This window comes from Tachyglossus aculeatus, chromosome 5, assembly GCF_015852505.1.
Source record: "Tachyglossus aculeatus isolate mTacAcu1 chromosome 5, mTacAcu1.pri, whole genome shotgun sequence".
In the NCBI taxonomy this organism is placed as follows: Eukaryota; Metazoa; Chordata; class Mammalia; order Monotremata; family Tachyglossidae; genus Tachyglossus; species Tachyglossus aculeatus.
The window spans coordinates 72448160-72463098 of NC_052070.1; the positions used below are offsets into that span (position 1 = coordinate 72448160).

The 14939-nt window shown below is 48.3% G+C and overlaps 1 protein-coding gene across 2 annotated transcripts in view; it reads right to left on the bottom strand.

Moving 5' to 3' along the window:
- Window positions 1–947: 947 nt before the first annotated feature.
- HEXA (hexosaminidase subunit alpha) overlaps window positions 948–14939 on the bottom strand; it is a 63702-nt gene continuing 49710 nt past the window's right edge. For both annotated transcript variants that reach the window (XM_038746384.1, XM_038746383.1), the window contains exons 7-14: window positions 14703–14835; window positions 10964–11144; window positions 10019–10105; window positions 9391–9463; window positions 5794–5974; window positions 5394–5484; window positions 3406–3510; window positions 948–1212 (exon numbers count right to left, since the gene is read on the bottom strand). In XM_038746384.1, coding sequence (XP_038602312.1) covers window positions 1149–1212; window positions 3406–3510; window positions 5394–5484; window positions 5794–5974; window positions 9391–9463; window positions 10019–10105; window positions 10964–11144; window positions 14703–14835 — 915 coding nt within the window. In that variant the 3' untranslated portion in view covers window positions 948–1148. The remainder of the gene's footprint in view (window positions 1213–3405; window positions 3511–5393; window positions 5485–5793; window positions 5975–9390; window positions 9464–10018; window positions 10106–10963; window positions 11145–14702; window positions 14836–14939) is intronic.

Here is a 14939-nt window from a genome sequence, read left to right on the forward strand (position 1 = left end):
GAGCAATGGGAGGAGATGGAAAAATGCTAGGGAAGAGAAAATGAAAGAGGAGATGTGAGGGGGCAAAGGACTAAGGCGGAAATTCCCAGCTTTTGCTCATTTGTGTTTCCGTTAACTTACTCTCCTCCGTCTCCTGGGGCTCTGATATGGGAGAGGCTGTTGGAATTGCAGGAGGAGATGCATTGGGGATTCTAGATCCCAAGATGCTTTGGCATCTTGCTGGGGTAGGGGACTGGCTTTGCCAAGAGAAGAAGCCTAACCCAGACTCCTCATAATCACCAGGAGGACTGGGGTGTTAATGACTCGGGACTTGAGAGGCGACTTTAAAAGCTGACCTTAGGAGGACTGTGTGTCTGTACGGACAGGCTTACACACCAACTGTTTATTGTTGTACTGTACTCTCCCAAGTGCTTAGTAGTGCCCTGCACATAGTAAGCACTCAATAAATATGATCAAATGAAAGAATGAATGGGAGAACTCCACCCGGGTCTGTGAGTCAGGGGCGTCAGAGGACACGGGACGCGGAATCAGAAGATCCAGCTCGGCCACCAGCCTGCCCTGTGGCCTTGGGAAAATCATTTAACCACTCAGTGACTCAGTTTCCTTATGGGGACAAGATCCCTGGTCACCCCACCAGTGAGACTGTGAGTTCCGTGAGGGACAGGAACTATGCCCGATGTGACTTTCTGGTATCTACGCTGGCATTTAGCCCAGTGCTTGGCACAATAAGTGCTGAATAAATACCACACCTAAACAGCTCAAGCTTTCCCACCTGGCTTTCACGCTGCTCTGGGCGAATGTAATGACCGTCTGCATCGCAAATGCTCTAGGATCTGCCCTAATGAGCAACAGGCCCTTTCTCCTGCTCCCTTCAACCCCTGGGGTATTCTGGGTCTGGGCTGAGTCCCCAGAACAGCCCGTTTCCCTGGTACAAGGACACCAACCCCTTTGACCACCATTTCTCTCTTTATTGTGTACAAGTGATTTAGCCCCTCTCCAGAGAAGGGGTACTGAGCCCCGACGTTTGCCTGCTGCCCGGGCCACCCCAAGACAAGAGCGATCCAAGTCATCCCTCCTGTGGGACTGTAATTTGGACCGCGTCCGGCTGCGGGGGGTACTGCCGCCTCTTCCCAATTCGGCTTTCTCGTTCAGGGCCCAAAGAACTCCTGCTTGCAGAAACCTGTGTAGAGGGGCTGGGCCTGGACCCCTCGCCTGGAAGAAGGAACAGAAGAAAGGGTGGTGACCGGGGGAGAGGGAGTTATCATCTAGCTTCTAGGAATTTTGGGTCATCCAGTCAATGGGTACTGACTGAGCACTGGTCTAAGTGCTTAGGGGAGTATAACGGAGGTAAAATAAACGGTCCCTGACCTCTGGGGTCTTTAAATCTGAAGAAGTTTACAACTTTATAATCTAAAGAGTTAATCATTTCTACTGTGTGCAGAGCACTGTACTTAGCATTTGAAAACACGATAGACTGTTAAGTTTGCTGTGGCAGGGAACGTCTACCAAGTCTGTTGTATTCCCCCAAGCGCTTAGTGCAGTGCTCTGCACACAGTAAGCACTCATTATATGCCACTGATTGAATACAATAAAACAGACACAATCCCGGCCCTCCGGGAGCTTACAATAAAGCGGAGGAGTTTACAATCTTTGGGAAGGAGGGAATGAACAACAAAGTTTTACTACCCGCCTTTCATAGGTTTGCTTTAAGATGGACACTTTGCAGATTCAACTAATATTGGATTATCTGGGCTAGGTGGTCAGGGCTAAGTCTGGACAATTGAAATTCACATTTCGGCATCGATCCCCTTGTGTTTTACCTGGGCCAGGTGCTATCATTCTGCCAAGGGGTCGAGGGAAGAGGTCACTTCCTCCCCAACCCCCATGGGATCCTCAAGCTGGAGCTTCATTCCCGGGCTGATTGACAACTATGACCCTCAGGATCTCGGTCTCTTCCCGGTTCAGCTTTCTGACTCTGATCTGGTCATTTTATTCCCCCCCCACCCCGTTTCTCCTCTGAAAAATGGGGTTAGGTAAGGGAGTACAGTCAGGTCTGCTCTAACATGTGATTCCTCTAGGTTTTAATAATAATAATAATGGCATTTATTAAGCGCTTACTATGTGCAAAGCACTGTTCTAAGCACTGGGGAGGTTACAAGGTGATCAGGTTGTCCCACGGGGGACTCACAGTCTTAATCCCCAATTTACAGATGAGGTAACTGAGGCCCAGAGAAGTTAAATTAGACTTTTAGACTGTGAGCCCACTGTTGGGTAGGGACTGTCTCTATATGTTGCCAACTTGTACTTCCCAAGCGCTTAGTACAGTGCTCTGCACACAGTAAGCGCTCAATAAATACGATTGATTGATTGATTAAATGACTTGCCCAAAGTCACACATCTGACAACTGGCGGAGCCGGGGTGTGAACCCATGACCTCTGACTCCAAAGCCCATGCTCTTTCCAAAGAGCCACGCTGCTTCTCTGGTTCTCTGGATAGGACCCCTGTATATATGTATATCCTGTATATATGTATATATGTTTGTACATATTTATTTACTCTATTTATTTATTTAATTTATTTGTACATATCTATTCTATTTATTTTATTTTGTTAGTATGTTTGGTTTTGTTCTCTGTCTCCCCCTTTTAGACTGTGAGCCCACTGTTGGGTAGGGACTGTCTCTATATGTTGCCAATTTGTACTTCCCAAGCGCTTAGTACAGTGCTCTGCACATAGTAAGCGCTCAGTAAATACGATTGATGATGATAATGATGACGACTCCGGTTTGTGGAATTAGACTTCCACCAATGAGGAGAAGCATGGCTCAGTGGAAAGAGCCCGGGCTTGGTAGTCAGAGGACGTGGGTTCTAATCCCAGCTCCGCAACTCGTCTGCTTTGTGACCTTGGGCACGCCATTTAACTTCTCTGTGCCTCAGTTACCTCAACTGTAAAATGGGGATTGTGAGCCCCACGTGGGACAACCTGATTACCCTGTATCTACCCCGGTGCTTAGAACAGTGCTTGACGCACAGTAACCGCTTAACAAATACCATAATTATTATTAACAATGCATGTCTATATGGGTAGAATGCCCAGGCAATGCTGGAAAAAATAGTTGTGTAAATGCACATAGCATCAGACTCAACACTTTGACTACAATGGGAGTTTGTATAAACATGAAGTTCATGCGCTACAGGATAAATGACTTTGTGTAAGACTGGTTGTGGGAGGAAAGGAGAAAATAAAACCACAGCAGCATGACTATTCCTCTCCCATGCCCCTGGATTGAAGCCGATCGAATTGAACCCCTTATTCAAAAGTGAAACTCCTTGCTCCCCGAGAACCACAAATAGCCTGACCCTCCCCCTGGTCTAACTGCAGCACAGTAGAATGGGTTCCCGTACCTGAGGAGCTCACAGCGGAAATCTGCCAGGCGAAGGTAAGCGCTCTGAATGTCTGTCACATCCTTGGAACTCCACAGCCTCTCGGCAACGGCCCCGGCCCTGGGCCTGCAGAACAAAGCACGGGCTTGTGTGACCCTGTTTTCCAGAGTCGGGGAGAGAGGAGGACGGGCAGAGGGGAAGAGGCCTGGATTCTGTTACTCCCGAGGTGGAGTAGGTGGAAGAAAACCTGACAGCTTCTTGGGGCTGCGGGTGTGGGGGAAGAGGAAGAAGGAAGTGCTTTGGAGGAGGCAAGAGGAGTGACAGCCAAGCCGGTTAGCAACTGGTGCCTTTCCTCTGCCTTTGTTCAAGGATCTGGTTTGGTTAAAGCTGCCTGTGACCACTAAGAAAGAGGATGAGGTGATCCTCTATTTATTACTCTATTTATTTATTTATTTTACTTGTACCTATCTATTCTATTTATTTTAGTTTGTTAGTATGTTTGGTTTTGTTCTCTTTCTCCCCCTTCTACACTGTGAGCCCACTGTTGGGTAGGGACTGTCTCTATATGTTGCCAGCTTGTACTTCCCAAGCGCTTAGTACAGTGCTCTGCACACAGTAAGCGCTCAATAAATATGATTCATTGATTGATTGATCCCGCTGAATTCAGCATGGCCTAGTGAATAGAACAGGGGCCTGGGAATCAGAAGGACCGGGGTTCTAATCCTGGCTCCACCACTAGTCTGCTGTGTGACTTTGGGTAAATCACTTTACTTCTCTAGGCCTCAGTTCCCTCATCTGTAAGATGGGGATTAAGAGCGTGAGCCCCATGTGGGACAGGGACTGTGTCCAACCTGATTAACTTGTATCTACCCCGGCACTTAGAACAGTGCTTGTCACATTGTAAGTGCTTAACAAGTACCATTATTATCATTATTATTTCCCTGCAGGACCTAGGTTGGCAGAGCCTGGGCTCTGGGTCCTAATGACTGTGTAACTCCCATGGTGGTCAGTCATCCAATTCTAAATGAACTGGTTTGTTCCCTGGCTGGTACTTATAAAGTAATGAATGTTTTTCTGTCCATTTTGAGGGTTTCCTTTCTTTCAGCCTTGAGCCTCCTCTGCTACAGCTCCTGCCACCAAATTCCATAGCTGACCTGAGAGGAGAAAGCAATGACTTTGAAGCAAGTCGGGGGGTTCGGGGTTCTCCCGGAGGAGCACTTTAAGAATGCGTACAGTTAGCCTACTTCCACAAATGGCAAGTGTGACGTCATTCCGTTAATCTCCGGGCCCGTGACAGCTGTCAGGGGCCGCCCTAGTAACTGCTCAAAGGCCATGGAAATCCCGTGGTTGAGATGAAAAGAAGAAAAGTTAAAAGAAGAAAAAAAGTATCTTTAGGGAAAGAGGAACTCCATGCAAACCAGTAGCAGCAGCTCTCCGAAAACTGACGATAGCCATAAACAGCTGAACAGGCCAGATAGGGAAGATAACCCCAGGCTTAAGAAGGCAGGGATGAAAGAGAGGTCATCAAACTATACTCTCCCTTCCACAAGGGAAATGCAGAACGTGAAGCCTTACAAGTATATATGTGTGTCGGAGAGGGTGGGGCGGGGGGCAAGGGGAGATTTTTGGCTTGGAATAAGGCAAGGTTGGAGTCGATCGAGAATAGGGAAACTGAAAACAGGAAGTGACTCCACATACAAAGAAAAGCAGAAAACTCCAGCCGCCAGCCAGGCCCCGAGGAGGGGTCTGCTGTCCTGGTTGAAGTCATTTGTACTACTGACAACTCATGCCAAATTCCAGACTAAGGGACTGTCACGTGGAGGAGAGGAGCATTATTCAGCAAAAAGCTCTCCAAGACAGAACCCTCCTCCCCTCTCCAGTGACAAGCAGAGGTACTTTACTTCTGCGCCATCAAGCCCAGAGAGGGGAAACTCACTGCTAGTGGACAAGAGTACATCCCCCCTCGAGCCCACAAGGCCCTTCCAACCACCTTGCTGACCTTTCCTTACCAGAGCCTGGGGGTCAGGTTAGTTGCATCCACATACTCGCCCCACATGCAAGCCTCTCCCCCAATCACCAGCGCCTTCTGCTCGGGAGTACCTGAGGAGACAGAGAGCGAGGAGCCTGTGGCTTTAGAAAAAAAAAAGGATCACATGGCAACACCCCAGCCCAGCCATAGCCTAACAGAAGGCTCATGAACTCCAGGGTAGGAGGGGCAGGATGGGATCTTATCAACAGGCGGCCTGGTGCACCGCTGTTCAGGAGACGGAAAAGTTCTCACGCCTACTGAGAAGCCCCTTCCAACCCCTCCGGGGAGCTGTTAGTCAATCCAGGGGTCTTTGGGGCAGGACCGGACTAATCCATGCTCTCTTGCAGGGGCCTTCCCGAACCACCCCCAACACCACGTACCTTCAAACTGCAAGGGCTCCACTTTGTAGGCCTCAACCCAGTCCTGGCCATAACCAATGCGGTTCAGGTACCAGGGGGCAGAAAGCAAAGCTCTGTAGCTGGCGTTGGTGACTCTCTCCAACTCTTTACGGTAGGATCCCGCGTTCTCTCGCCACACATGGACTACAGTGTCACCTTTCACCTGGTTGGAAGGCACAAAAGGCAAAGGCCCCCGTGGAGAAGTCAAGGTCCAGAGCACCCAGGCCACAAACAGAGAACCCCTGGCCCAATCTCCCATGAGTTCAAAAGAAGGCCGCTGATGAACCCGCTCCCGCGTGTTGCCCGGGCAACCCAACACCCCCACAGTCCTCGAGAACCAGAGGATCAAAATGAGGGGAACGTGGAAGTGCTTAATACCACAATCAGGTGCACCACACATTCATGGCCCACACACAAGACACGCCCCAGGATGGGGCCATCCACAGGCCTGGCCATGACCTGCCTCTGACTACCTTGGCACAGACCTGCCCCTGTCTCTCCAAACGAGAAAGAGCATCATCACTCTAAAGCTCTGACCCAGAGACCCTCCCCTCAGGCTCAGTGAAAAAGTTCTTCCTGATGAAGAAGATGGGAAATTGGTAGCATGGGATGGTGCTTTGTGGGACACGCTGTTCGGCATTCACCCTGATCCCTAAGATCCGCTCTCGGCTCACGTCTCCATAAACTAGGGAATCGAGTGCGTGGTCTGGGATCAGAATAGGCTTCAGGAAAGCCTAGTAATGGCCCACCACCATTAGATACGTATGAACGTCCCTGTCTTCTTAGTAATTTTGGTATTAAATGCTATGTGCCAAGCATTGTATTAAGGACTAAGGTAGACAACAAGAAAACCAGGTCAGACACAGTCTCTGTCCCATGTGGGGCTCACAGTCTAAGCGGGAGGGAGAACTGGTTTTTAATTCCCATTTTACAGATGAGGAAATTGAGGGCAGTGAAGTCAAGTGACTTGCCCAAAGCCCCGCACCCTGGCCTACTGGAAAGGGCACAGGCCTGGGAGTCGGGGGACCTGGGTTCTAATCCCAGTTTTACCACATGTCTGCTATATGACCTTGGGTAAGTCACTTCACTTCTCTGTCACTCAGTTCCCTCATCTGAAAATTGGGGATTCAATACCTGTTCATCATCATCATCATCAATCGTATTTATTGAGCGCTTACTATGTGCAGAGCACTGTACTAAGCGCTTGGGAAGTACAAATTGGCAACATATAGAGACAGTCCCTACCCAACAGTGGGCTCACAGTCTAAAAGGGGGAGACAGAGAACAAAACCAAACATACTAACACAATAAAATAAATAGAATAGATATGTACAAATAAAATAAATAAACAGAGTAATAAATATGTACAAACCTATATACATATATACAGGTGCTGTGGGGAAGGGAAGGAGGTAAGATGGTGGGGATGGAGAGGGGGACGAGGGGGAGAGGAAGGGGCTCAGTCTGGGAAGGCCTCCTGTTCTCCTTCCTAAGACTCTGAGAACCATACAGGACCCAAATATCTTGTATCTACCTCAGAGCATAGTAGTTCTTGGTATATAGTAAATGTTTAACAGATATCACAATTATTAATATCATTACCTGAGCCACAGGGAGCCTCTAGAACAAACCCAAAGACACGGCACTGCTCCAGCTCCAAGCTGCAGTGAAACTGGGTTAGATCCAGCTAAGCGGGTGTGCTGGACAATCAATCAATCAATCAATCATATTTACTGAACGCTTGATTGATGGGCAAATGGGCAATTGATGGGCAAAGCTGAGCACTCTGCTGGCCCAACTCAGGGCCTAGAATTTGGGCCCCTGAAGACCTGCCCAACTTGGGACAAGCTTCCCTCTACACTATAAGCTTGTTGTGGGCAGGAAACACGTCTATCAACTCTGTTACATTATACTCTCCCAAGCGCTTAGTATAGTGCTCTGCACACAGTAAGTGCTCACTGATCAGTTAATGCTCCAGGAAATTTGAACCACAAAAGGAGCCGAGTCTCCTGTCCCCTTCTTAGAGGTTAGTCTTGCCCCATACAACCCTCTTCCTACCCCAGCTGGACCACAAGATAACGATAATAATAATTTTGGTATTTGATAAGTGCTTACTATGTGCCAAGCACTGTTCTAAGCACTGAGGGAGATATAAGGTAATCAGGTTATCAAATGAGACCACAAGATAACAATAATAATAATTTTGGTATTTGATAAGTGCTTACTATGTGCCAAGCACTGTTCTAAGGACTGAGGGAGATACAAGGTAATCAGGTTATCAAATGAGACCACAAGATAACAATAATAATAATTTTGGTATTTGATAAGTGCTTACTACGTGCCAAGCACTGTTCTAAGCACTGAGGGAGATACAAGGTAATCAGGTTATCAAATGAGACCACAAGATAACAATAATAATAATTTTGGTATTTGATAAGTGCTTACTATGTGCCAAGCACTGTTCTAAGGACTGAGGGAGATACAAGGTAATCAGGTTATCAAATGAGACCACAAGATAACAATAATAATAATTTTGGTATTTGATAAGTGCTTACTACGTGCCAAGCACTGTTCTAAGCACTGAGGGAGATACAAGGTAATCAGGTTATCAAATGAGACAAGATAACAATAATAATAATTTTGGTATTTGATAAGTGCTTACTATGTGCCAAGCACTGTTCTAAGGACTGAGGGAGATACAAGGTGTCAGGTTGTCAAATGAGGCTCACAGTCTTCATCCCCATTTTCCAGATGAGGTAACTGAGGCACAGAGAAGTTAAGCGACTTGCCCAAAGTCACACAGCTGATAAGCGGCGGAGCCGGGATTAGAACTCATGACCTCTGACTCCCAAGCCCCCGCTCTTTCCATTGAGCCATGCTGCTTCTCTACGCCTTCAGATGTAGAAAGAAGGGCCAATAATATCCCAAAGAACACAAAGGGGCTGCCCAATTTTTCAAAAAGAGGCTTTGGGAACCACCTAGAGAGGAGGAAGGGAAGAGAGGGTAGGGGAGGTCAGGTCTGGGCCCGATCTGCTTCTCTGGGCCACGCCAAGAAAGACTGGCTGGGTCTGTGTTGTTTCCTTTGCTCTTTATTTCTGGGGACTTGATGGAAACTCCGGAGAGTCTGCCTGGAGGCCAGTAGTGACAGCAGGCTGGGAGAGAGGAAACAGCAGACTCGGTGGGACACTGGAAAATGAAAAAATGAACAGCCCATAGGTCTGGGTTTGCCTCCGGACCGGTGGGGAATAGAACCCATTAAGTCCTCAGTTTAAAACAGTTCTCAGGTCCCATGCCTTTTTAGGGATGTCATGGAAAAACAAGACGGGGGAGAGCATTCCAGGACCCCTTTCCCATCGAAGCTTGGCCCAAGTTCAGAGATTAAAGGGCACTTTAGAGAGAAGGGTAAGGAAGAAGGAAGGTTATAAATGAGGCCATGGGTAAAAGCTTCTCACCACAGTGCATGATTCCCCAAAGCCATGACAGGGGCATAGGAAACAAGCGGGCAAGGCTGCCAGACCCCCCCAGCTGGCCATGGGGCAGTCGCCGACCCTTTCCAGTCCTTCTCCCTCCCTCCCTCACCTTCACCCCATTGTCAAACACCTCCTGCCACACCACGTAGCCCTTGCCGTAGGAAGAGACGATAGACAGCAGCCTGCAGTGGGAGAGAAACCGACAACATCACTGGTTGTCCCCTCGGCAGTTGGGAGGAGTGGAGGACATGAGCTTGGGATCAGGGGTCTTTGCAGCCCAAGCAGATGCCCTGCAAAGAGCATCTAGGGGGGAATTCTCCACTTTAACCTCCACCCAATCAACCAGGGTTGGCTTCCCTTTCCTGCTTAACCACTACTGCTGTAATTAAGACCGCAATCTGCTGCATGGAGCCATGACAAGATCTGGTTCTTAGCATGAACAAGTGGAAGGCAGGAAAGGTCAGCCCCTGGGAAAATGGAGAGTCAGTTTCCTGGTCAAGGGAGTAGAAGGATGATCATGGAGGGAAGATTAGTATTATAAAAGGCCACCTCCTGTAAGTTCTACTGTGTCAGGGGGAAGAGGAGGAGACAGGAATTAGCTTGCACCAGAGAAAATGGAATTTTTTGGTCAAGTCTCTCTTCTAGGGTGTAGGGGCAGGCCATGGCTAACCACAATTCCCAGGCCCCATTCCACGTCCACAGCCCGCTTAGCATACCACGGTGACTCCGCTCCTTACTTCTGAATGTACAAAGATTCCAGTTTTGTGAAGTCTTGGCCGAAGCCTACTTCCTCCATGAAATACCGGATGTCTGGATTGGATCTCCTGCATTCCAAGAAAGAGATCGAATGAATCCCTCCAAGTCACAGATTCCCGGAAGGGACAGAGCCTAGGCCCTTGGGGTGGGGAAAATTTTAGACTGTGAGCCCACTCTTTTAGACTGTGAGCCCACTCTTTTAGACTGTGAGCCCACTGTTGGGTAGGGACTGTATGTTGCCAATTTGTACTTCCCAAGTGCTTAGTACAGTGCTCTGCACATAGTAAGCGCTCAATAAATACGATTGAGGATGATGATGATGATAATCTGAGGGCCTGTCGTCTTAGGTAGGGAGAGTGTTGATCATGGTGGCTAAGAATGGGATCATAAAAGTCTGTAAAACCGCCATTTCCCCCTTTCCTCCTACTTCAGGGAAGAGGGGAAAGGCTAGACTTGTCACTTGGATGATATCTGGGACTAGGGTTTCTCCACCCACCCACGGAGCCAGACCTACAGCCAAAGAACCAACTGGAAGACCCCTACCCCGTGGAGGACCCCTGTGCCGTAAGCCAGACCCACTGCTCCCTCCGGGCTCCACAGTTCAATATGGCAAGAAATATCTGGACAGCTAGACGATTGTACCAATCAATCAATCGTATTTATTGAGCGCTTACTGTGTGCAGAGCACTGTACTAAGCGCTTGGGAAGTACAAGTTGGCAACATATAGAGACAGTCCCTACCCAACAGTGGGCTCACAGTCGAAAAGGGGGGAGACAGAGAACAAAACCAAACATAGTAACAAAATAAAATAAACAGAATAGATATGAACAAGTAAAATAGAGTAATAAATATATACAAACATATATATACATATATATAGGTGCTGTGGGGAAGAGAAGGAGGTAAGATGGGGGGGATGGAGTACCAGCAAGTGAAGTCGACTTCATCTCCCCCAAGATGCAGGTAGAAGTCTGGGAAGACGGAGCTGATCTCCGAGAAGAGTTTGGCCATGAACTCATAGGTGCTGTTGAGGATGGGATTGACTGGTCCATAGGTTCCGGAGGGTGCGGGTCCCACGTAGCAAGGCGTCAGCAAGCCAGGAGCGCCTGGTCCAATGGAAATCCAACCTCAACACACACAGACATACACCCACTGGGGGAAACAATGGGGATGGGGGAGAAGGCTTTCCTGACCACCGGGAATGTATTGCTACAACCACTCTCCGTCACCCAAATCCTAACTAACCCTAACCACGCGCCCAGATCTCATTCAGGTCCAGACTGGGATCTTACTCAGGACTTTCTCAAGCCAACCAACCCAGACACTTCAGTTTAAGCCATTATCCAGAATCCACCTCTCTCTTCCCCAATCCCAAAGAACTGTGGCCACGTTGAAAACACTGGCAAACCTTTGCTGGCTACTCCCACCCATGGCCTAGAGCCATTCCTTCTGGGGAGTGACCTGGGTTCATTCCTGAATTTTTTTTTTATAAAGGGTTTATGAGTGACCTCATCTGGGGCTGCCCTCCCCTATGTACTCAGCCTACAGTACAAACAGGAGAGGCTATTGGAGTCCCTGCAGAGCCCATCAGAAACACTAATAATAATAATGATGGCATGTATTAAGCGCTTACTACGTACAAAGCACTGTTCTAAGCGCTGGGGAGGTTACAAGGTGATCAGGTTGTCCCACGGGGGGGCTCACAGTCTTAATCCCCATTTTACAGATGAGGTAACTGAGGCCCAGAGAAATTAAGTGACTTGCCCAAAGTCACACAGCTGACAATTGGCGGAGTGGAATTTGAACCCATGACCTCTGACTCCAAAGCCCGTGCTCCTTCCACTGAGCCACGCTGCTTCTCTACCCACAATTCCCCCCATCTTGTGTCGTTCTGACTTTTTCCTCCTTTAAATTTTGGGCCAAACTGAGCTCTCAAGAAGCAGGTTTAATAACTGTAATAATCACTGTGGTATGTATTAAGCGCTTACTATGTCAGGCACTGTACTAAGCGTTGGAGTAAATACAAGGTATTAGGGTTGGACAAAGTCCCTGCCCACACAGGGCTCTCAGTCTTAATCCCCATTTTACAGCTGAGGTAACTGAGGCCCAGAGACGTTAAGCGACTTATCCAAGATCACACAGCAGACAAGTGGTGGAGCCAGGATTAGAACCCAGGTCTTTCTGACTCCCAGGACCATGCCCTATCCACTAGACCAGACTGCTTCTTATAGGTAGGTTTCTAAGACCTACCACTAAATATTCCTAACAGATAATAACTCTGACAATACACGGCCAGGACAGGGCACATCAAGCCATCCAAAATATTTATCGACTGCTTACGCCGTGCACAGCACAATACTAGGTGCTTGGTAGAGTACAACAGAATTAAGAGGGATGATCTCTTCCCTCAAGGATCTCACATTCCCTGGATTGTGGAGGGTCAAGGAGGGAATTAGGAACAGGAAGCGGAGGCAAAGAGTGTAAATAACCCATTCAAAGTGTTTGGACAGGAATGATAGGAGGGAAATGGGGCGATAGCTATATGGTACGATGGAGTCAGGGTTTTTGCTTTCTTTAAGGTGAGGGATATGTGAGTGTGTTTAAAAGCAGAGGGGAAAGAGCCATCAGAGGCTGAGCAGTTGAGGATTATGGTCAGGGAGGGAAGAAGAGTGGATACAAGTGTTTTACTAAGACGTGAAGGGAAGGAGTAGGATGTAAGTAAAGGAAATAGATTTTGAAAGGAGGCAGTTGATCTCACTTTGAGAGTGGTTGTGGGGGCAAGAAGAAACTGAGGAGGGTGATTTGGGGGAGTTCATGCCTGATGGTTCATATTTTGTCAACACAATTATTAAAATAATTAATAATAATGATTATGGTATTTGTTAAGCGCTTACTCTGTGCCAAGCACTGTTCTAAGCGCTGGGGTAGATACAAGGTAATCAGGTTGTCCCACGTAGGGCTCACGGTCTTAATCCCCATTTTACAGATGAGGTAGTAAATGAGGCACAGAGAAGTTAAGTGGTTCGCCCAAGGTCACACGGCAGAGAAGTGGTGAAGCCGGGATTAGAACCCACATCCCAAGCCCGTGCTCATTCCGCTAAGCCATACTGCTTCTCTAACTGGCAAGATGGGTAAGGTGGGGAGAAATGGGGGCCCTGGGGGTTGAAGGAGGGAGACATGTCAGATGCAGGCAAAGGGCATGGGAGTCAGTAAGGGGGAAATATTGTCGCCGGGGAGAGGAAAGAATGGAATTAGAGTAAGCGAGGATGAATTTAAGATGGATGAGGCTGGTCAGATGATTAGATTTCTACCAGAAGCACTCTATGATGTGAGCACATACATGGAGGAAAGGTACTGTGGAGGTGATCCAGGGTACAGGCTGATGGTAGAAGATGGATGGAGGGACAAAGGAGTGAGGGAGTTCAATTCAGAGGAGAGGGTGGTGTCGAAGGCAGGAATTTGAGTGTCAAGTGGGGAGGTTGGGTAGGGAGTCAAAATGGGGCACAGTTGCCTGGGATAAGTGAAGGGGGTCAAGAGACTGGAGGTCTCTAAGAGGGGAGAAGACAGTTTTGCCAGGAGAAGGTGTTTGAGAGAAAAATGGTGAGGGGGTTGTGGTTGGAGAGTGGCATAGAGTTAGTGAGGTTAGATTATAAAATGATCTATAATTATAATTGTAAAATGATTATAGATGAGATCAGCATGTGGCCTAGCTGGTGAGCGGGTGAGGTAGTGGGGTGGTGCAGGAAGTAAGCAAAATTAAGGAGTACAAGGAAGCGGCAGCTGAGAGGTCATGAGGAATGTCCACATAGATACTGAAGTCCCCGAGGATCAATATAGGGATTGAGAAGGACAAAAGGAAGGTGAGAAAGGCAACAAAATCACCCAGAAAATTGGAGGTGAAGCCCAGGGGGTGGTAGATGACAGCAACTAGCAGCTGAAGTGGGTGGTAAAGGCAGATGACACGAGCTTCCAAGGAAGGGGAGTGATGGAGGAGATGGAAGAATACAAAAGTGGCATCCTCAGATGTGGTTGAAGGTGGGTGATTAAAGGGTGTGGTGTGGGGGAAGCGTCACGGTGAAGGTCAAGAACCTTTAGGGCTTCTAGACCCAGAACTGGAGAGACCCATTTTCAGTTCCTAGCAGGAGAGACCGCAGATAGTGGTCCCTGGTCTGGAATGACCGTGGCTTCTAGACAGCCTCCAAAGCCCTCCTCCTCAGACTGTGAGCCGCATGTGAGACGGGATTGCCTCCAACCTGATTAACTGGCGACTACCCTGGCGCTTAGAAAAGTGCCTGACACATAGTAAGTGCTTAACAGATGCCATTATTAAAAACAGAAAAGCCAAGTGTTTACTGGGAGTCAAGTACTGTACTAAACAGTGAGAAAAAAAACAGACAAGAAAACAATAAAGGTGAGAATTAGACATGGTTCCTGGCTCCAGGGCCAAAAGTCCTCTCTCTTCCAAGTACCCAGGCCACCATAAATAGGGAAAAAACCAGGAAAGAAAACGAAGAAGAAAATCTGTACTTACCAGGAGCCTAGCCTGGGAGCGGCCCATGAAGGTAAGGTATTAGCAAGTGAATGACAGGCTCTACTTGGGACAGGGAGGCCATTTTCCAAGGGCTACTGAGAGCCCAAGGTAGATCTCTCCGTCTGGTTCTTACCTTGCCCCCAAGATAAGGTGTGGCCGGGGGTGTCAAACTCTGCAAGGACTCGGATGCCACGTAGCCTCGCATACTCAATTACGATCTTCACGTCCTCGGGCGTATAGACGTGGGTGGCAGAGTTGTAGGCCCCCTGGAAGGCAGAAGCAGCCCTGTGTGTCTATCACTATGGGGAAACGAGCACATGTGGGTATGCACATCCTTCCTACAGACCCCTTCCCTCCATCCCCAGTGAGC